Here is a 17,273-nt window from a genome sequence, read left to right as displayed (position 1 = left end):
CAGGCACAGTCTGATTTACGTGCTCTGGCCACAGTGCACTCTCTCTCAGGTGGCCTGAGAGCTGGAGCCTGTGCCGCCACATCACCACCTCCACAGAGCCATCTTTGATTCTCTGGGCCTTTCATCCTCCTTTCCTGGTGCATGTTCTGAAACAAAACAAATCGCATGCATACTGGGCCCTTGCAAGACCAAACACATTTATGTATGGGGTTCAGTGTGCCTGGAGGGCTAGGAAAATTCCAGTGAAGGTAATGCACAACAGTGGCGGTAGCAGGCGTGTTGAGCAGTGATGGGCCAATCCATTCCCGTGCAGCCCTCAGGTTAAAGCTTTTATCTGCATTTGAAGGGGGGGGGTTGAAGGGGACCAGTAGGGTTAACCTGATTTTAGCTCTCGGTCAGGTGTTCCCTCAAAGGCATATCTTTAAGCAGTGGTGGCATGGTTGTCATGGGAGACATGGACGAAGCAGAGCACCGCCGCCATGCAGCCGTAAACCTGAGGAGAACTTGGGTGGCTGCCAGGGGGTGTCTATCATCTGGAACCGACCAGCAATCATATAACAGACTCTCTTCCTGTTTCTCTTTTTTACTCTCTCTGTCAAGGACTCAAAGATTTGCTGATCAAACTGGTTTTATTAACATGGCAGGAGTTATTCAGTGTTGCCAAAGCAGTTTAGAGACATGAGCATCCAAGAACAATCCTCCCTCCTCCTTGCTCTCTTCCCGCACACCCATCCCTCTCTCCCTCACTTATATTCCCCCCAAAGAAGGAGCCATGAATATTTAATGAGTGTTAATGATACAGAGAGGTGTCCAGGCCCCCCAGTTCACACATGCACCTTGCAGTAGTTGCACTTCAGATGTGAGGGAAAATTCAGGAATTTCAGCAAGCCTGATTTCTCGACGCCACCAAAGCAGCTGTTCCTAAGAGGCCTCCCAGAAATACACGACTAAACCACTATCAATATACTGTATGTGGATGCATATGTACATGTGTGCATGCAGGTGTATACTTCACACACATAGAAGCTTTTGTTTGAACAGAGAAATGTATAGAAATTGGCAGGGAGGAGCAGAAAGAGTGAACAAAGAGGATGAAAGCAGTACGGAAAAAGAGTCTGTGAAATAGGAAATGATGAGTCGAGAGGGAAGAAGGCAAAATCTCCAGAAACCCAGAAACTTAAGCAGCTTAAGTCTCACTGCTCAGCCCAGTGGAATTTAGAAGTGCAGGCTGCCCTCTCAAATTATTACCAGTGTCAGAACTTTAAAAATGTCAGAGTAGAAAAGAGAGTGAGAAACTGTGTGTGTGTGTGTGTGTGTGTGTGTTCAGTGTATCGAAGTTGGCTTCAGGAATATTTTTGCCATAGTTTGGTCTATGCTGTATTCATATTGTGCAACCAGCAAAACTGTATGTAAGAATTTATACTTGCTGCAGACCTTAGATTAAAGGTCAATTCATGTAATAATTTCTGTCTTTGTCCTGGACAACTTCTATGCAACATTTCAGCATATTTTATCAGGACGTTGCTTGCAGTAATTGACATGCAAAGTAATCTGGGATTTGACAATCACTGTTCATGCACAAGCACGATTCTGTGCTGTGAATCCCGTCCTCTCCTCATCATCTCCTTTCTTTTCTCTCTCCCTCGCTCCATGTCCACAGGTAGCATTAACCGGACGGGGGCCATCCCAGCGTTCCTGCGAACGCCCACCGTGATCCAGCCCCACCTGGACATGAAGCCCTTCCTGCAGTTCCCCATGGACACCCCACCTCCCCCAAGCATCAGCCTCTTCCACAATTTCAGCACAGTGAGTGGGGAACTCTTCAGTCCAAGATGGGGTGGGGGGTAGACTAAAGAGTGCTGGAGTGTAGGGGTTTAAGATCAGACAAGGTAGGCTAGACTACACAGAGTACTGAAATTTGTAGGTCAGCTCTCTTGTAGCTCAGTATGTCATGGCTAGGATGCAACCCCAACTGTCTCCCCAGCAATAAAAATCAACTCTATGGCAAGCAACATGCTGCCATTCTCATGAGGAAAAATGCAGCACCAAGTTCCACTGAGTGGTGCTTGAGAGACCGTAGCTCTCAGCATGAGTCTCTGAAACAGCTCAATGACATCCTCTTGCTACTGCCGACCTCTGAGTCTTTACCTCAGCCCATAAAAAACACACCCTGTTTTCTCGAGTACAGCACCATGAGTTATGGCAAATCATTTTGGTTGGGAGCTGATTTACCATATTGCACATTCAGCTTTTTCGTTGTGCATTTCTAAATTGCATTACACATGTGGTTCAGCAAAGTGGCCACCAGGGAAAGTCGCACACTCAAGTGTTTGCAAATGCAATTTGTCCCTTACAGATGAGGTCTGCTAACAAAGGCTTCAAGGGCTTCTGTAGGCTAGGGGCCCATAAATCATCACAGAGCAAGGAAAATCTGAGTTTAAATTTCCTCTGGTTCATTACTTTCAACCAAATTTATTATTTGAAGAAAATGTTACTAACTTAAGATGTGAAGGACAAGACGTATGTGAAAAACATTGTGTAAAAAGTGTGTATTTACAACTGTGGAGAAGCTGGTCAACACTTCTCACAAAAATTAAATAGAATTGAAAAAGAAAATTTCAAAAACCAATTACTTATTTTTGCTATAAAAAAGCAGCTACGGTTACATGTACACATTTTTTTCATTCGGAACGATTTCATTCCGATTGATAATTCATACAGATTACATGAAAGCGTACAATCGGAATAGATACTCTAGCTAGCCAACTAACGTTAGTTCTAGAGTGGACTGGTGACTACACTATACCTACTACTTTGGGTTGCTTTATAGGATATTGAATAGAAACAGCAACCTCTGACTTTAACCTGAAAAGTAGCCAGCAAATTGAACACAAAAATCTAGCCTACAACCGTAATCCAAATGTATGAGTTCTGTGTGTGAAGTGGGAGGGAGAGGTGACTTATGTTTTCCTCAGAGACAGAACTCTCCGGTATCTTAGGCGAGCTGAACCTAACATCAACATGGTGTTGGGCTGTGGTAGCCAGCGGCTGTCATCCCATAATTTCCTTCATTATGCCAAAAATGGAAAGTTGGTAGGGGCTGCACCACTTTTGTTTTTGTCAGATTTTGTCTTATAACAGAGAACGCGAAGTTGACATCACACCGTGTTGAATTTTGTTTACGCGCCATCTTGTGACGATCTTGTTGCTTTTCTGTTTGTGAGTTGGAGGCTGTGTTTTGATTTTCTGTTGTGATTCTGAAAAACATCACCATGGTAGGTCAGTGCTGCTGCATCAAGAACTGCCATAGAAGATCACACCATCGTTCTGGGAGAAAATGGAATACGTTTTTTCGCCTTGCCTACATGGGAAAACACAAAGGGAAGCGGGTTGAGGAGGTGACGAGAAGACGCCGGATGGCGTGGGTAGCTGCAGTAAGAAGGATGTCCAAGATTATAGCAAATCTTTTTTATTAATAATGCAACTGATCAAACCCACTGCCCATGACTCAATAAAACAATCAAATTGCTGAAAAGTTTTGAATTTTGTTTAGGTGAATAATTGGGCCAAAAAGAGGAGTGCCACCTTACCTTTGCGAGTACGACTGCTTTACAGTGTCTGGGTATGTGAATAGAGGTAGTGCATCTGGGTCTGTAATCCAGTCTGTTATTTATTGTTGTTAGTTTGTCCAAATTCCGTTGCTTGGCATTTCAATTTAATTTCTCCCGGTAGGGTCTGTTTTATTTCTCTTTCCCCTTCTCCATCAGATTTGAACGATTTAAGCAACTTTTTAGCCAAACAAAACAAAAGGTATGCAGGTAACCACTGTAGCAGACACAGCTAAACAGAGCACGTTCCTCACAAGATGGCGCCCCCGTCCAAAAATGCAACACGGCGTGACGTATCTTCACATTCCCTATACCCACTCCGATTGAATTCTCCATCAGATTGGGGTATTTCATTCTGATCGAGGTGTTTACATGAGGCATTTTCATTCTGATTGAGGTTGAATCCAATTATTGACGGAATATTAGGCTCCATGTAAACTCACCTAAGGAAACCTGAGTACACAAATAAGCCAATCACTCTGCTCGGCTGCAGCCACACACCTGTATTTAATAGGCCTGATGATGCGGGTTGTGGGGGGTGAGGAATGTGGAATGAGGAATGGAGATTGGGAACAGTAGGATGGAGCTGTTCACCAGGCACTGTGACATCACAGTGATACTGCTGCAATAATGGTTTGCACCATCCACCTGTTTTAACTCATCATCACTGCTTTTTCCAGCAGGTGTAACCTCTTATGGATCCAATGGAATGTTACAACGCACATTTGATTTGATTTGATGTCAGTGGAAATGAGTGGCAGTGAATGTCTGGGAATCAATGTATATGTTGTACAATGTACCTTTGTGAAAGGTAATGAGTAGTTATGACTGTGGTTATCTCGGCTTATGTAGAATTTATGAAGGCATGAGGTAAGTCTTCATAATCCCCTCTGTGTTGCCTGATACTACTGCAGCATTAGAGTGGTAGCTGTGTACTCATAGTTGTCACTGGAAGCTAACTGGTGTAATTACACAGCTGCCCAGCAGGTGGGGATATTAGAGCAGCTTTGAGGATGACATGGGGCTGCCTGAAGACAGGCAGGTCTGTCCAGAAAACCAATCACATCCCAAACCAGTTTCACTTAAAGTCATCCAAGGATTTGGCACTCATAACCACAGTCCTTACCTCCACCCCCTGACCCTGAAGTGAATCAGTAGAAACTAACAGTAGTAGGCTTGGTAGGACTAGAAGGATGTCATGTCTATCAAGAGGGCTGCCTGGGTTACTGGTTTGGACAAAGCTGCTGGACAGCAGCACCCACAGTTTCACACAACCTGCACTGTGCATGCTTGCACATAAAACCTTATGTAAAGATTCACTAGGATGTTATCACATGAGTCAACATCTGTCTGCTAACAGCAAATAATGTGGGAAGAGTGATAGCTTAGTTCCAGATGAAGTTAGAGATCTCTTAGTCACATCAGTATGTGCACTGACAGTAGGATTAGAGCAGATACTTTGTGGTTAGTAAAGGACTTAGAAATGCTGGCCTATTTCACCAGTGAATTTGGATGTACAAAGATGAAGTAGTAAATGCAGTTAAAAATATAAATCCAGAGCAAGACTGACACATGGTGGGTGCCCCACGACATACTTTGTGCTTTGTGTGTATCTGTGTGTGTGTATGAGTATGTGTGTGTGTGTGTGCGTACGTGTGTGTGTGGGAGTGATACATTAAAGAATGGTGTGTGTTCTAGAAAGGAGTGCGCTGTGTTCCTTGTTTCCTTGATAGTGATCTTGGAATAAGCCGTGCTCTGAGCTGATGATGGGAGCCTGATGGAGATGGTGATCCCAGCCTGATGGACGCCCAGTGGGGGCCCTTCAGCTGCAGCAGGCCCCTGTGCCAGTGGCTTAGTACTGTAAACAAACACAATCCCTGTCTCCAAAGATCCACGCAGCTATTCTTAGCCCCCACCGCGCTCTGTTCCCACACAAGACTTTTATGGGCCCTACCTTTTTTTTTTTCTGAAGGAACTCTGTAAACAAGCAAAGGGGTGGGGTGTTCATTGATTGGGTGTGTGGTTAATGGAGATCACCAGTAACCCAGAGGTACGGGGACTGATTTCCTTATGTTGTAATTCTGTCGCGGCTGCGAGGTGTCTTACTTGCTTGTTGAGAGGGAATGGCTTCGGCTGTATTAAAGTTTGGCATTTTTGGGTGCTGCTGTTGCAGAGGAGGGAAAAACACAGGCTCAGCCACAGCTCACGCACAGGCATCTAACCAGATCCTTCCTCCATGCTTACGGCTCTTTTAAAACAACAACATATTATGACGAGAACAGGCCATTCGGCCCAAATAAGCTCGCCATTTCAATTAAAGAGTATCCAAAACTGCATCAAGTCTGGACTTGAACACAGCAAGGGTCTCTGCGTCAACTACATGACCTGGCAACATATTCCACGTATTGATAACTCTTTGTGTAAAATAGTATTTCCTTATATCAGTGCAGAACTTGCTCTTAACTAGTTTCCATTTATGTCCTCTTGTTCTACAGACTGAACTCACCCTAAAAAATGTATTGTGGTTAACATTGAGTCCTTTTATAAATTTAAAAACCTCAATTAATATAGCCTCCTTAGATTTAAACTCTATACTTTTAGGGCTATATATCCCAGCATCCTGTCGGCCTTTTTTACTGCTACAGCACACTGCCTAGATCCTGTTAAGCTTGGGTCAACTATTACTCCCAAATATGAATGTCATTGGTTTTATTTCTGTTTGAATTGAGGTTATTACTCCAGGTGAAACACCAGAATGGTAGTGGTAGTGGAATGTGTGGAAAGGAATAAGTTTGGCAAATGAAACAGCCCCCAACACAGGCGGATACGCTGAGGCACAGTGATGCACGATTGACTTTAATGCCACTTATCCTTCGCCTGCTTGTGCATTACAATATGTACTACAAGACAATGACAGACCCTGAGTTCTTTGCACTTAATGCCTTAGGCTGACATAGGTTTGCATAGGAGTCAAATACAGCCATGCGCCGCTTAACGTCCATTTGGACAATGGTTATAATAAAGTTTAAAAATCCCAATTGCAGAACCGGGCATAGTGGACGTAACCGGACGTAGTGAAGGCAACACTCCCTGCGCGCAACACGTGTATCTCATGTCTCATGGAAATAAAGTGACTGGGCTGCCAGGCGTATAATGGTACAGTACATAGTATACCATATACTGTATATAGTATGGTGTTCGCACAACGTCCAAATCACATAATGTCCAATTTCACAGAACATATTGTGGACATTAAGCACCACATGACTGTACACATTTGCTAGAAGGGTCTGGACTGAGGCCATTTAAAAAGGACATTTCTCAAGAAATATCAAAAGGTGAATTAGAGAACCAGCCCTGGGGAAAGTGTTTAGTTGGATTTGATGCAGAGAGGTCAGTGTCTTTACATAAAGATGCTTGGTGATTTCAGCACCCTGTTTTAAAAAAATGTGGTTATTACATCCTGGCTCAGACAGTTTTGCAGCAATCACAGTATTATCATTCTATATAATAGAGTTTGGGCCAGTCCTAATCTACTAATTGAATCAACAAACAGAAGAATGTTGGACATTTTTTAGCTGTATTGATATCCAACAACCAGTGATGATCACTGGAGCACTTAATTAAACTTATTCTGGAATTAAACTTAGGCATCTGTGTTTTAATTGGCTAAGATGTAGCCTTTTATATAGTTGTATATAATAAGTTATATTTACTTTCAGTAGTTGCTCTTTGTATTCTGCAGTGTAACCTCTAATGCTCTACAAGTCATCCTGGGGGATGGTATATGTCACATAATTAAGAAGAATAATGATAAAATAGACAATTGTTTTGCTCCACTAATATCTTGTTTAGTGTACAATAATCCTAATGTGTGTACTGACACAGTAGATGCTGTCTCCTGTGTGCACCTGTGCATGTCTGTTGAAATGCACCTGCATGCACTGTAGACTTGCTCTATAATTAAGGCAGCAGAGAGGGAGGAGCTAGAAGGGTCTGGAGCTGGTGGAGCCGGTGGTGGATATGAAGGGGAGAATGGAGAGCAGTGAGGTAGTGCTGGCCGACAACCAAAAAATACTTTGATTAAGAGGGAATGAGGATAAGAAAAAGGAACAAGAGGGAGGGGGATTGGGGAAAAAACACACAGCATGCTTACAGCAGCTGGACAGTGTGCATATGTGTGTGTGTGTGTGTGTGCGTGTGTGTGTGTGTGTGTGTGTGTGTGTGTGTGTGTGTGTGTGTGCTTGTGTGTGTGTCTGAGGGAGAGAGGGAGGGTTGAAAAGGAATTGCAGTGGGAGTAAAACACTAGAGGAAGGCGTACATTTGTTAAGGCAAGAGAGAAAGGCAAAGTGAGGAAAACAGAGGGGGCTAAACAGGGAGAGAGAAGCCAAACAGATATTTAAATATAGAAAGATGAACAGCTACATAAAGCAACTGACTAAAGAAGAGTGAAGGTTCAAGTAGAAGAGAGAGAGAGAAGTAACAGAGCAAGACAAGGAGAAAGAGAAACAGAGGGGACACAGAGGCTTACAGAGAGAGAGGGAGGAGGGAAGTGTGTATGAGTGAGCAGAGAGTGTCAATCTCTCTCTCTCTTTCTCTCTCTCTCTGGCTTTGTCACACGCACACACTCGGACAAGCGCACACACAGGGGACCGATGCAGCTCAAAGCTCCCAGCGAGGCTGATGAAAAAGCAGTGAGTACCAACAACGAACTGGGGGCTGGGGGCGGGGGCGAGGAGATGGAGAGGCAGGAGGCAAAACAGATAGAAGTCAGGTTGTGTTTGGGTATTGCAGACTGAATGGCTTTCAGAGGTAAAATTCAGCTTCAAAAGGTGTTTTATCTATCTAGACATGGTTGTTGCCAGAATATTCCTGGGGGCTTGTAAGAGACCTGAGAATTCAGAGTTGGGGGGCTGAAATGCTGCATGTTCCATCAAAAATAAAAAATTGTACAGTGAAGACAGGAGGAAAAGCTTCTAGTTTTGTGCATAATGAGGGTAAGACAAAGAGGTATAGTTTCCCCTGTATTCCAAACACTGCTTCCCATGGGCTGTTCTCAGAAAAACTGTTTACAATAGAATTATAATTTAACGTGTAAATCTAACCAGAACTTAATGTTAATTGTAGGTTTTCTGAGAACCAGTGGGAACAAAAGCCAGTGGGCATGTGAGAATGAACCTCAGGAATAGTGTTGTACCAATGGATGTGCTGTACCAATTGCACAACAAGTCAATGCCTCTTGCCAGGCAGATTTGACTATAGCTCGGCTGCTTGGCGAACCAAATGCTTTCCCTAAGTTTCATGCCCTCATAGATCCTTTTTAAGATGTGGACTCCTGAGGGTTAAGCTGGAGCAGGTGTTGTGCTCGATCAGTGTCCCCTGACTAGTGGACTTACATTGGACAGTGTTGCTGGCTCACTGGACTGAGCAGATTTGGACTGTACTGAGTGTCCTTCTTTGCTGCAGGAGACAGTGTGGGCTTGTGAAATGAAGATAAGGGCAAAACAAACAGACACAGAGGACAATAGAAAGGTCTACAGGGAGAACATAAAAAAGAAAAATGAGAGCAGGACAGAAACAGAACAGAGCAGAGGTGTCAGTCCCAAGTCCTCCCAGCCAATTCTCCCAGCTTTATTGGTATAATCAGTTAATTATCCCAGTACATTTACACCAGTTCCAATTTGCTGCAGCAAAATATTTCATTAGTGTAATTGAGGGGACAAGTAATATCATAAAATATGATGAATAATTAAAGAAATATATAGAAAAGAAGCTGAGTAAATGAGTGGTCTAATTAAACATGTGAAGCTGAGCATCATACATACTGGGCCTTACAAGACTTGAGTGTCACAGTGAAGAGAGGCTTTCAGTTGCCTCACTGTGTGGAAAATTTTCTCACAGTCTGTTGAACTGCAGCTTTTAGAATGACCAGCGCAATGTTTGTGTTATCTGTGTACATTTGAACAATAATAAGTTTGTACATATGGTATAATTATCCAGCTGTATACATGGATAAAATTGTAGATTACTGTATGTAAGTCGCTGAGGATAAGACCATCTGCTAAATGACAATAGTGTAATGTAATGGTTTTCACACATTTTCTGTGACAGTATTTGAAAAATGCTACAATATCTGCCAAGTGTTTGGGCTTTTCAGGTTTCAAAGAAAATATGTGTTTTATTTTTTTTATGTAAAACCATTGCTTATCTTGACTCTGGAACTTATGATCCCAGTTGTGATTCTGTTTGGGAATGGAAACAGATATAGAATTGCTGATTACAGTTTAAGTCAGGTAATGAGAGGGAAAATTAAAACCCCTAACGATTAGTCCTATTTTTGTTATGTTGGCCAAGGCAGAGCACAGCAACACCCAGAACATTAGGCTGCAGGAATGCACTGATTCAACACTGGGCACGAGCCTTTCAGACATCAATTATCTGGGCTTTGCGGAGTCGAGTTAGGCTGTGAATGTGTTTGAAGTGCATTCCGATCACTAAGAGCAATGCCAAGTTTGGGATGCCTTCTTGAAAACAGTCAGAATCCTCCATGAAGGCCAGCCCCTTCTCTGCCTGCCTGAATTTGGTCCAGACACAGCAGTATGTCCTTTGCAATAAAGTGAGAGGAGTGTGGGGGGGAGCAAATGAGATAAGAATGGGAAATTTGGGAAAATTCACTATGTGGGCTGTTATTTCACAGATGGGGCCTGTCAGCTCTGACACAAGGCGCCCCCGTGTGTGCTGTCTAGGGTGTTTGTATATGAACTTTTTTTGTGGGTGGCGGTTGCTTGGTTACCCCCCCCCCCGCTCATTTCTGTTTTACTCTGGGAATACTTACAACAGTTCCTCCCGTTACCCGAGCCAACTTCCAAGAGTTCATTGTTCAGGACACTGGTAGTGCTAGTCATAAGCCGTTTTCACATGTGAACTTCGGACAATGTCCAGAGAATCAGGTCCGCACATTGTCCGGAGTTGCCCTTTCACACATGTAGCACACAACAGCAGCTTGTCTGTGTCAGACATGTTCTCACCTACTGGAAATACTCCATTTGGTTTAGGCGAGGGGAGGCAGCTGGGTACAGCGTGCAGGAGGCAGGACATGACACAAAAAGTACGCTACAGAAATCGCAGTGGCTGTGTGTGAAACCGCCTGCTGCATACTAGAGGTGTTCAAAACGATTCTATTTAATGATTTGGTTCCTTTAGTTCAGTTCAATAAAATGATTTGAATCTTTGACTCACTGACTCGTTCATTTCCATATCCGGTCGGGCGGCATACAAGAATCTGTAAATAGTTTTATTGCATTTTAAAAGTTACTCTACATTGTTCCAAACATCATGTCCATTATTAGCCTGCTCTGTGGCAAAACAGCACGTGTGAAACCAAATGTCAATGAAATTAATAATAATTAAATCATAATATTCATTACATGAAACTGCACCATGCTGTTCAATTAATCATGCAGCTGCAAAGTATACTTCATCTTTAGGGAGGAAATAGAACTCCACATTTTAACGCTTATAATAGCCTAAGTACATGTCATTTGCTAAAACTAAAAAAAGCACCGAGGAATAAAGAGCCACGCTTATATCCGAAGCGAAAAACTCCGTTTTACAAGTTTTGAACTAACCGAGCCCAAACATTTTAATATACTTGGAGGCCTAGTCAGTGATGTTGTAGGCCTATTTTTATTTGTTGTTAATGTAGACATAGTATGCTACAGGCTTATGCATCACATTTCTGTTTTGTTTTGTAGCCTAATAGGTTGATTTGTCAGTATTTATTAATAAGGACTTTATTCACGTTAAAAGGAAATGTGATGTCAACATTAAGTACATTGTAGCCTACGTAAAATTGCAGTTGTGATAAACAAGAACTGCGATACATTGTGCGCACCTAAAATATGCTACTGCTAAAAATATGGATATAAAATAATATTGTAGGTAGATGATTCCTATAATAATGTCACAGAAGTGCTCTGATTCCTTTTGCATCGTCACAGTCAATGGCGGATGTAGCCCAAGCCTGCTATACTGAGAAATAGCGATTCTGGCAACACACAGTCACCAGGTCTTCATAGTCAGTGAATCTTTGGAGTCCGAACGAACTGGTGAACTGAGGACTCACAGTTCCTTTGAGTCCGAATGAACTGGTGAACTGAGGACTCACAGTTTCTTTGAATCTGAACGAAATGAGGACTCACAGTTCCTTTGAGTCTGAACGAATTGAGGACTCACAGTTCCTTTGAGTCCGAATGAACTGGTGAACCGGGGAACTTGTCAACAGTTCATCAGGTCAGTAGGTGGAGTTTAGAGTCTTCGTAGTCACCGGATCTTTTGCATTGTCCCACATCGTCAGCTGTGCCGAGTAGCCTGTGGCAAGTGGGAGGTGTTTCGAGAGTTTAAGCATTTCAGCCATTCGCTAGTTGTTGTCATGAACGTACTGCTGATACAGTTTTGTGATAGGCTGCTTCGTGGACAGACCGCATATCTAATATCCACTGGAGGGAGAGTTATAGCTGCTATGCCAGCTAATCAACGCGCATGTTTGCAAGGAGGAAGGAACGAATCTTTTAGACTAGGGATTCAGTACACTCAGTTCACCTCAAAGATTCGTTCAAAAGGATTCGTTCATTCACGAACTGCACATCACTGCTGCATACTGTGTACTGTGTACTACACAAGTATATACTGTATACTGCATGCTATTTTTCAGTGTAGTACCCAGTATGCAACCATTAATGATTACATTTGAAGTATGTTACATTGTTGCGTGAAATCATGGCGAGTTTAGAAACGTCCAGATTTCTTCGTGGTATTGTCCAGTTAGACACCACTTGCATTCTCACGAGTGAAAAGTATTGACGAGTTCACGAAAAGTATTCGCGAGTTTAAGTATTTTCAGGTTTTTTCTTTTCAATGTCTTGCCTTTCGGTGGTACGGGCACATAATGTGGCATGGAGGAGGAGAAGGCGAACATAGCTATTGTACTTTTAGGTAGCCTATAAAAAAATATCACACATAGCCATCCAAATGGTGCTACCAGTACACATAATTTATGTCACATAATTTACATAATTTCATCTCACTATACCTATCACTATTTCTTGGCTACAGCTTAGCTAGCTACTAACCAGATAATAAACTACTAACCAACATTATTAATCATCATAAGAGACAAGTTTTGTCAGTATAGCTATAGCTAACTATCTCTTTAACGATCACTGGACTCAAAATAGCATGCATTTGGACGTATCCCCAATGTCAACAAAAGAGTGGAAAGTACAGGCATGCAGAAAAGAGTACGAAGCAGATGTTTGTATTCTTCTGGTTTCGCGCCAGTCGTATTTATTTAACCTTTATTTATTCAGGTGAATCCCGTTGAGATAGAGATCCCATTTTCAAGAGACCTGATGTACATAAAATAAAAATAAAAACAAAATAAAATAATAAAAATAATCTCAAAAGAATTTACAGTATGAATTAATTAACAAATGACAATAGAAAAATGCAATATTGTGATGAAGTGACACATAAAGGAAATTTAAAACATAAAATACCAAATTCAAAGCACCAGCATCAATTTTATATGTATAGCACTTTTTACAACACAAGTTGTCACAAAGCAGCTTTACATTGTTCCCAGGCCTGAGACCCCCTGTAAGCAAGCCTAAGGCAACAGCGGCAAGGAAAAACTCCCTAAGTTAACAGGAAGAAACCTTGAGCAGAACCCAACTCAGAAGTGGAGCCCATCTGCTTCTGGCCTGCACTGGGCAGATAGAATTAGAGAGAGACTTAAGTTGTACAATCTACTTTAAGACATTTGTGTTTGATAGGGAGCAGTAATAAACAACAGAGTATTATAAAATCTATCATATAATCTCCAGTTCTTATCTTCTTTATCTAATGAAAATAAGGACATAAACCTCATCAATTAAAACAATTTAAAACAGTTTAAAACAACTGCATTCTGGTTTAAAGAAGGTTTAAAATCTTGCTTCTAAATTGTTGATAACTTATGAGACTATCCATTTTTAAAGTGCTCTGTAGCTTATTCCATGTGTATGGAGTGTAAAATCTAAATGCGGTCTTTCCAAGTTCTGAATTCAGAGGTTTGAGGATAGAAGAAGCTGCATGCTCATAAATCACATCCCCATAAGCTAAACCTGACATGAACATCAATAATCTTTTTTCTACAAAACAGAGGGAGGTTGGCTCTATTTCTATACAGGAACCCAATCTTCTGTCGTAGTTAACTCAAAAGATTGTCTAGATGATATTTAAATGTAAGCTTTTCATCTAGCCAGATGCCAAGATATTTATATTCTGTGAACCATCTACAGTGGAAATACATAGGTTACCATTGTCTACATTGCTGGCTCTAGAAAATAACATTTGTTTTATGTGTATTCAAAACTAATTAACTAATACTAATAACTAATACTAATTAACTAAGGAAATTTCATAACAGCTGCTTGAACAGAGTCTGCAAGACAATACACAATAGTATCATCTGCATAAAAGTGGACATGACAGCCAGTTAAGGATGAGGTAATATCATAAATATAGATAGAAAATAAAATTGGACCCAATATGGAGCCTTGTGGCACAACTGTCATTATTGGCAAAAACTCAGAATGGACATTCTGAAACCATCCACAAGTTTTAGCTTCAAAACCAATACTATGTAATCTTTGTAATAATAGTGAGTGATCGACTGTATCAAATGCCTTCGACAGATCAACGAAAAGAGCAGCACAGTGTTTTCTCCTGTCTATGCCAGACACAATATCATTCACAACCAAATCAGGAGCTGTGATGGTGCTATGCTCCACCCTGAAGCCAGATTGGTATGGATTTAGAGCTGCGTACCTAGAAAGAAATTCCTTTAATTGGTTATTTACCAAAGATTGTAGGACTTTGGCCAGACAACTCAGTTTGGAGATAGGTCAATAATTGTTGACAATACTTCTGTATACAATGGGATATACAACATGAGCAGATTTCCATACACTAGGAATTATACCAGAAAAAAACAGAAAGGTTAAATATACATGTTATTTGCTCTGTGATTAATGGAAAGGACAGTCGAAGAAAGAAAGGATCTAATTTATCCTCTCCAGTTGATTTCCTAGGATCAATTGTTTGGAATGCATCAGAAACTACACCACCAGAAAAGGGATGTAGGTTAAACTGAGGAGCATGAAACTCAGAATGCATATCGTTATCATTAATATGAGTGGGCCCTTTATGCTCACTCTCAAAAAGGTGGCCAGCTGCAGCAAAATGTTAGTTGAAAACTGAGCAAATCTCCTTATTTTCAGATAGCAAACAGTCGTCTAATTTAATATGCATAGGTAGGGAAGTAGTATTTTTGTTTGTAGCAATATTCACTGCCTTCCAAAATTTAGCTGGGTTTGTGTAAGAACTAGAAATTAAACTTAAATAATAATCAGATTTAGCTTTCCTCACACAGGATGTCCACTTATTTCTAAGTTGCTTATAATTAAGCCAGTGAGATGGGTCCCTAGTATGTCTAGCAAGAGCCCAGGCTTTCTTCTTTGATTTAAAAATATGTGATAGTTCAGATGTAAACCACAGACTGGAGCTATCTTTTACTCTAAACTTCTTGAACAGTGCATGTTTATTGACAACTGAGAGGAATGAATTTGTAAAATGGTCCAATGCCAGTTCTACATCTCTACATCCAATATTTTAGATGTGTCATGAATATTACTATGATATAGATCATTTAAAAAAGCTTGTTCAATTAATTTTTCAGTGCATGTCTGAAAGGGGCTATAGGAAGAAAAGAAAGGCCCTCATCTTTTCTCCCAAAGTGAAAAAGATATTTCCCACAGTATTTTGGACCAAGTGAAGTAATCAAGCCTGTGCTCTTTGAGCTGTTTAATTTTTGCAATCAACAGTTGCAAAGAATGCCCTTGGCTGTGTGTAGCATGATGGTGATGATGACAATAACAAGTTCAAAAATGATTATTATTATATCATATATTGTAAATTACTTATATTATTTCTTTATTCCACCAACTGCGCAACCTTCGTTTAACATGCCGCACTTCTTTTTTGCTTTATCAACTTCAACTTGCCCTTGCTGATTGCCCTGCAGTATCTTAGCCAATGAGCTTCGCTTTTACTATTTTACCAATAATATGACACTATTCTTAAACCCAATACACCACAGAAACAAGAATATTAATAGCCTTGGTAATTAGTCAGATACGGTTGGAATTCCTGTTTGCTTATACAAGACATACTGCATACCCAAAATAAAACATACTGCAAATCTTTGGCCTGTTGAGTTTGGCCTGTTGAAGGACTCCTGCAAATAGATTCCCTGGCTCTTTGTTGAAGGGGTTTTTTGCCAATGGGGGGCTTAAATGCTGGTGCTAAAGCTAGCCAGTTAAAATTACACTGAAAGCCGTGTACCTGAGTGACAGCTCTGGCCAATTAGAGCGTCACTGACACAGAGTGTAGTCTTCAGCACAGTGTATTCCCAAAGATTTGAGCAGAGATTAATCGAGTGCACAGAATGTACTCCCAAAGCTTGGGCAGTGCTGATTTAATTGCAGAGAGCATATTCCCAAAGTGCTCAGACTCTACCCTGATTGATTTTCGTCATCAGTAAAATCCAAAACTTGACTGTAAATCTCACCTTCTCTTCCTCTCCTTCATTCTCTCAATGCAGATGGACCCAGTTCAGAAGGCCGTGATCAACCACACCTTCGGAGTCCCGCTGGTCAAGACCAAGCGTCCAATCATCTCCTGTAATGTATGCCAGATCCGCTTCAATTCCGAGGTGAGGGCCATCTCCACCAATGCGTGGCTTGGTGTCTTTCCTACCCTCCTCCCTCGTCTCACTGATGTCTCTATTCCCTGTGAAAGAAATGTTATGAGGCATATGCGTATCTCTGTGTTTCCCTTGTGAGACTCATCTTATGGGGCCATTATTGTGTCTTTGTATTTCCCTTTGAGAGAAATTTTGCATTACATTACATTTTTATCATACAGGAAAAAAGACTAAAATGTACCAAATGTACAGATCTTAAAATACATATGGAATTTAAAATCTTTGGGCCCCTCTCAGTAGCGCTGCTGGTTTACAGAGGGTTCCCAGGCCTGCAGAAAGTAAAGAGAGAGAGAGAGATGAGGATATATATTAGAGGAAGGAGTAACGGGAATGGCGATCAGAACATGTATTAAATGTTTAGGGCTCAGAGGTGGAGAAAAGGAAAAGGAGTGTAAAAGCAAATGAAAAAATAAAGATAAGTGTGTGCATGTGCATGCATGCATTACTAAGCAATAAAATATACACTTATCAGTCTGTCTTATTGGCATGTATGTGTCTCTGCATTTCCTTGTGAGATAAAACTCTCATAGGACATATTTGTGGCTTTGTATTTCCCTGTTGGGGAAACCCTACTGGCATGTGTGAGCCTCTGTATTTCCATGTACAACAAATCTTACATGGCTTATGTGTGTTATTGTATTTCCCTGTGAGAGTAATCTTACGGGTCATATGCATGTCTTTGTATTTTACTGTAAGAGAGCTCTTATAGGGCATGTGTGTTTGTGCCAGAACCCATGTCGTCCAAGTGGGGATGAACCCCTGGTTGTACAGCCCTTGTAAACTGCCCAGCAAGAGCCATA

General features: G+C 41.4%; 1 protein-coding gene across 2 annotated transcripts in view; it reads left to right on the top strand.

The window, feature by feature from the left end:
- The window catches only part of LOC118780991 (zinc finger protein 385A-like), a 79,374-nt gene that overhangs the window by 29,785 nt on the left and 32,316 nt on the right, over positions 1-17,273 (top strand). The window contains exons 2-3 of one of the 2 annotated variants that reach the window (XM_036533812.1): positions 1,661-1,806; positions 16,312-16,422. In XM_036533812.1, the coding sequence (XP_036389705.1) occupies positions 1,661-1,806; positions 16,312-16,422 (257 nt within the window). Of the gene's footprint in view, positions 1-1,660; positions 1,807-8,179; positions 8,303-16,311; positions 16,423-17,273 lie in introns of those variants that run through there. The other variant, XM_036533813.1, reaches the window with a different exon arrangement.

Source organism: Megalops cyprinoides, chromosome 7 (genome assembly GCF_013368585.1).
Source record: "Megalops cyprinoides isolate fMegCyp1 chromosome 7, fMegCyp1.pri, whole genome shotgun sequence".
NCBI lineage: Eukaryota > Metazoa > Chordata > Actinopteri > Elopiformes > Megalopidae > Megalops > Megalops cyprinoides.
Note: the sequence above shows the minus strand (reverse complement) of the source record. Positions and strands in the feature narration are given on the sequence as shown.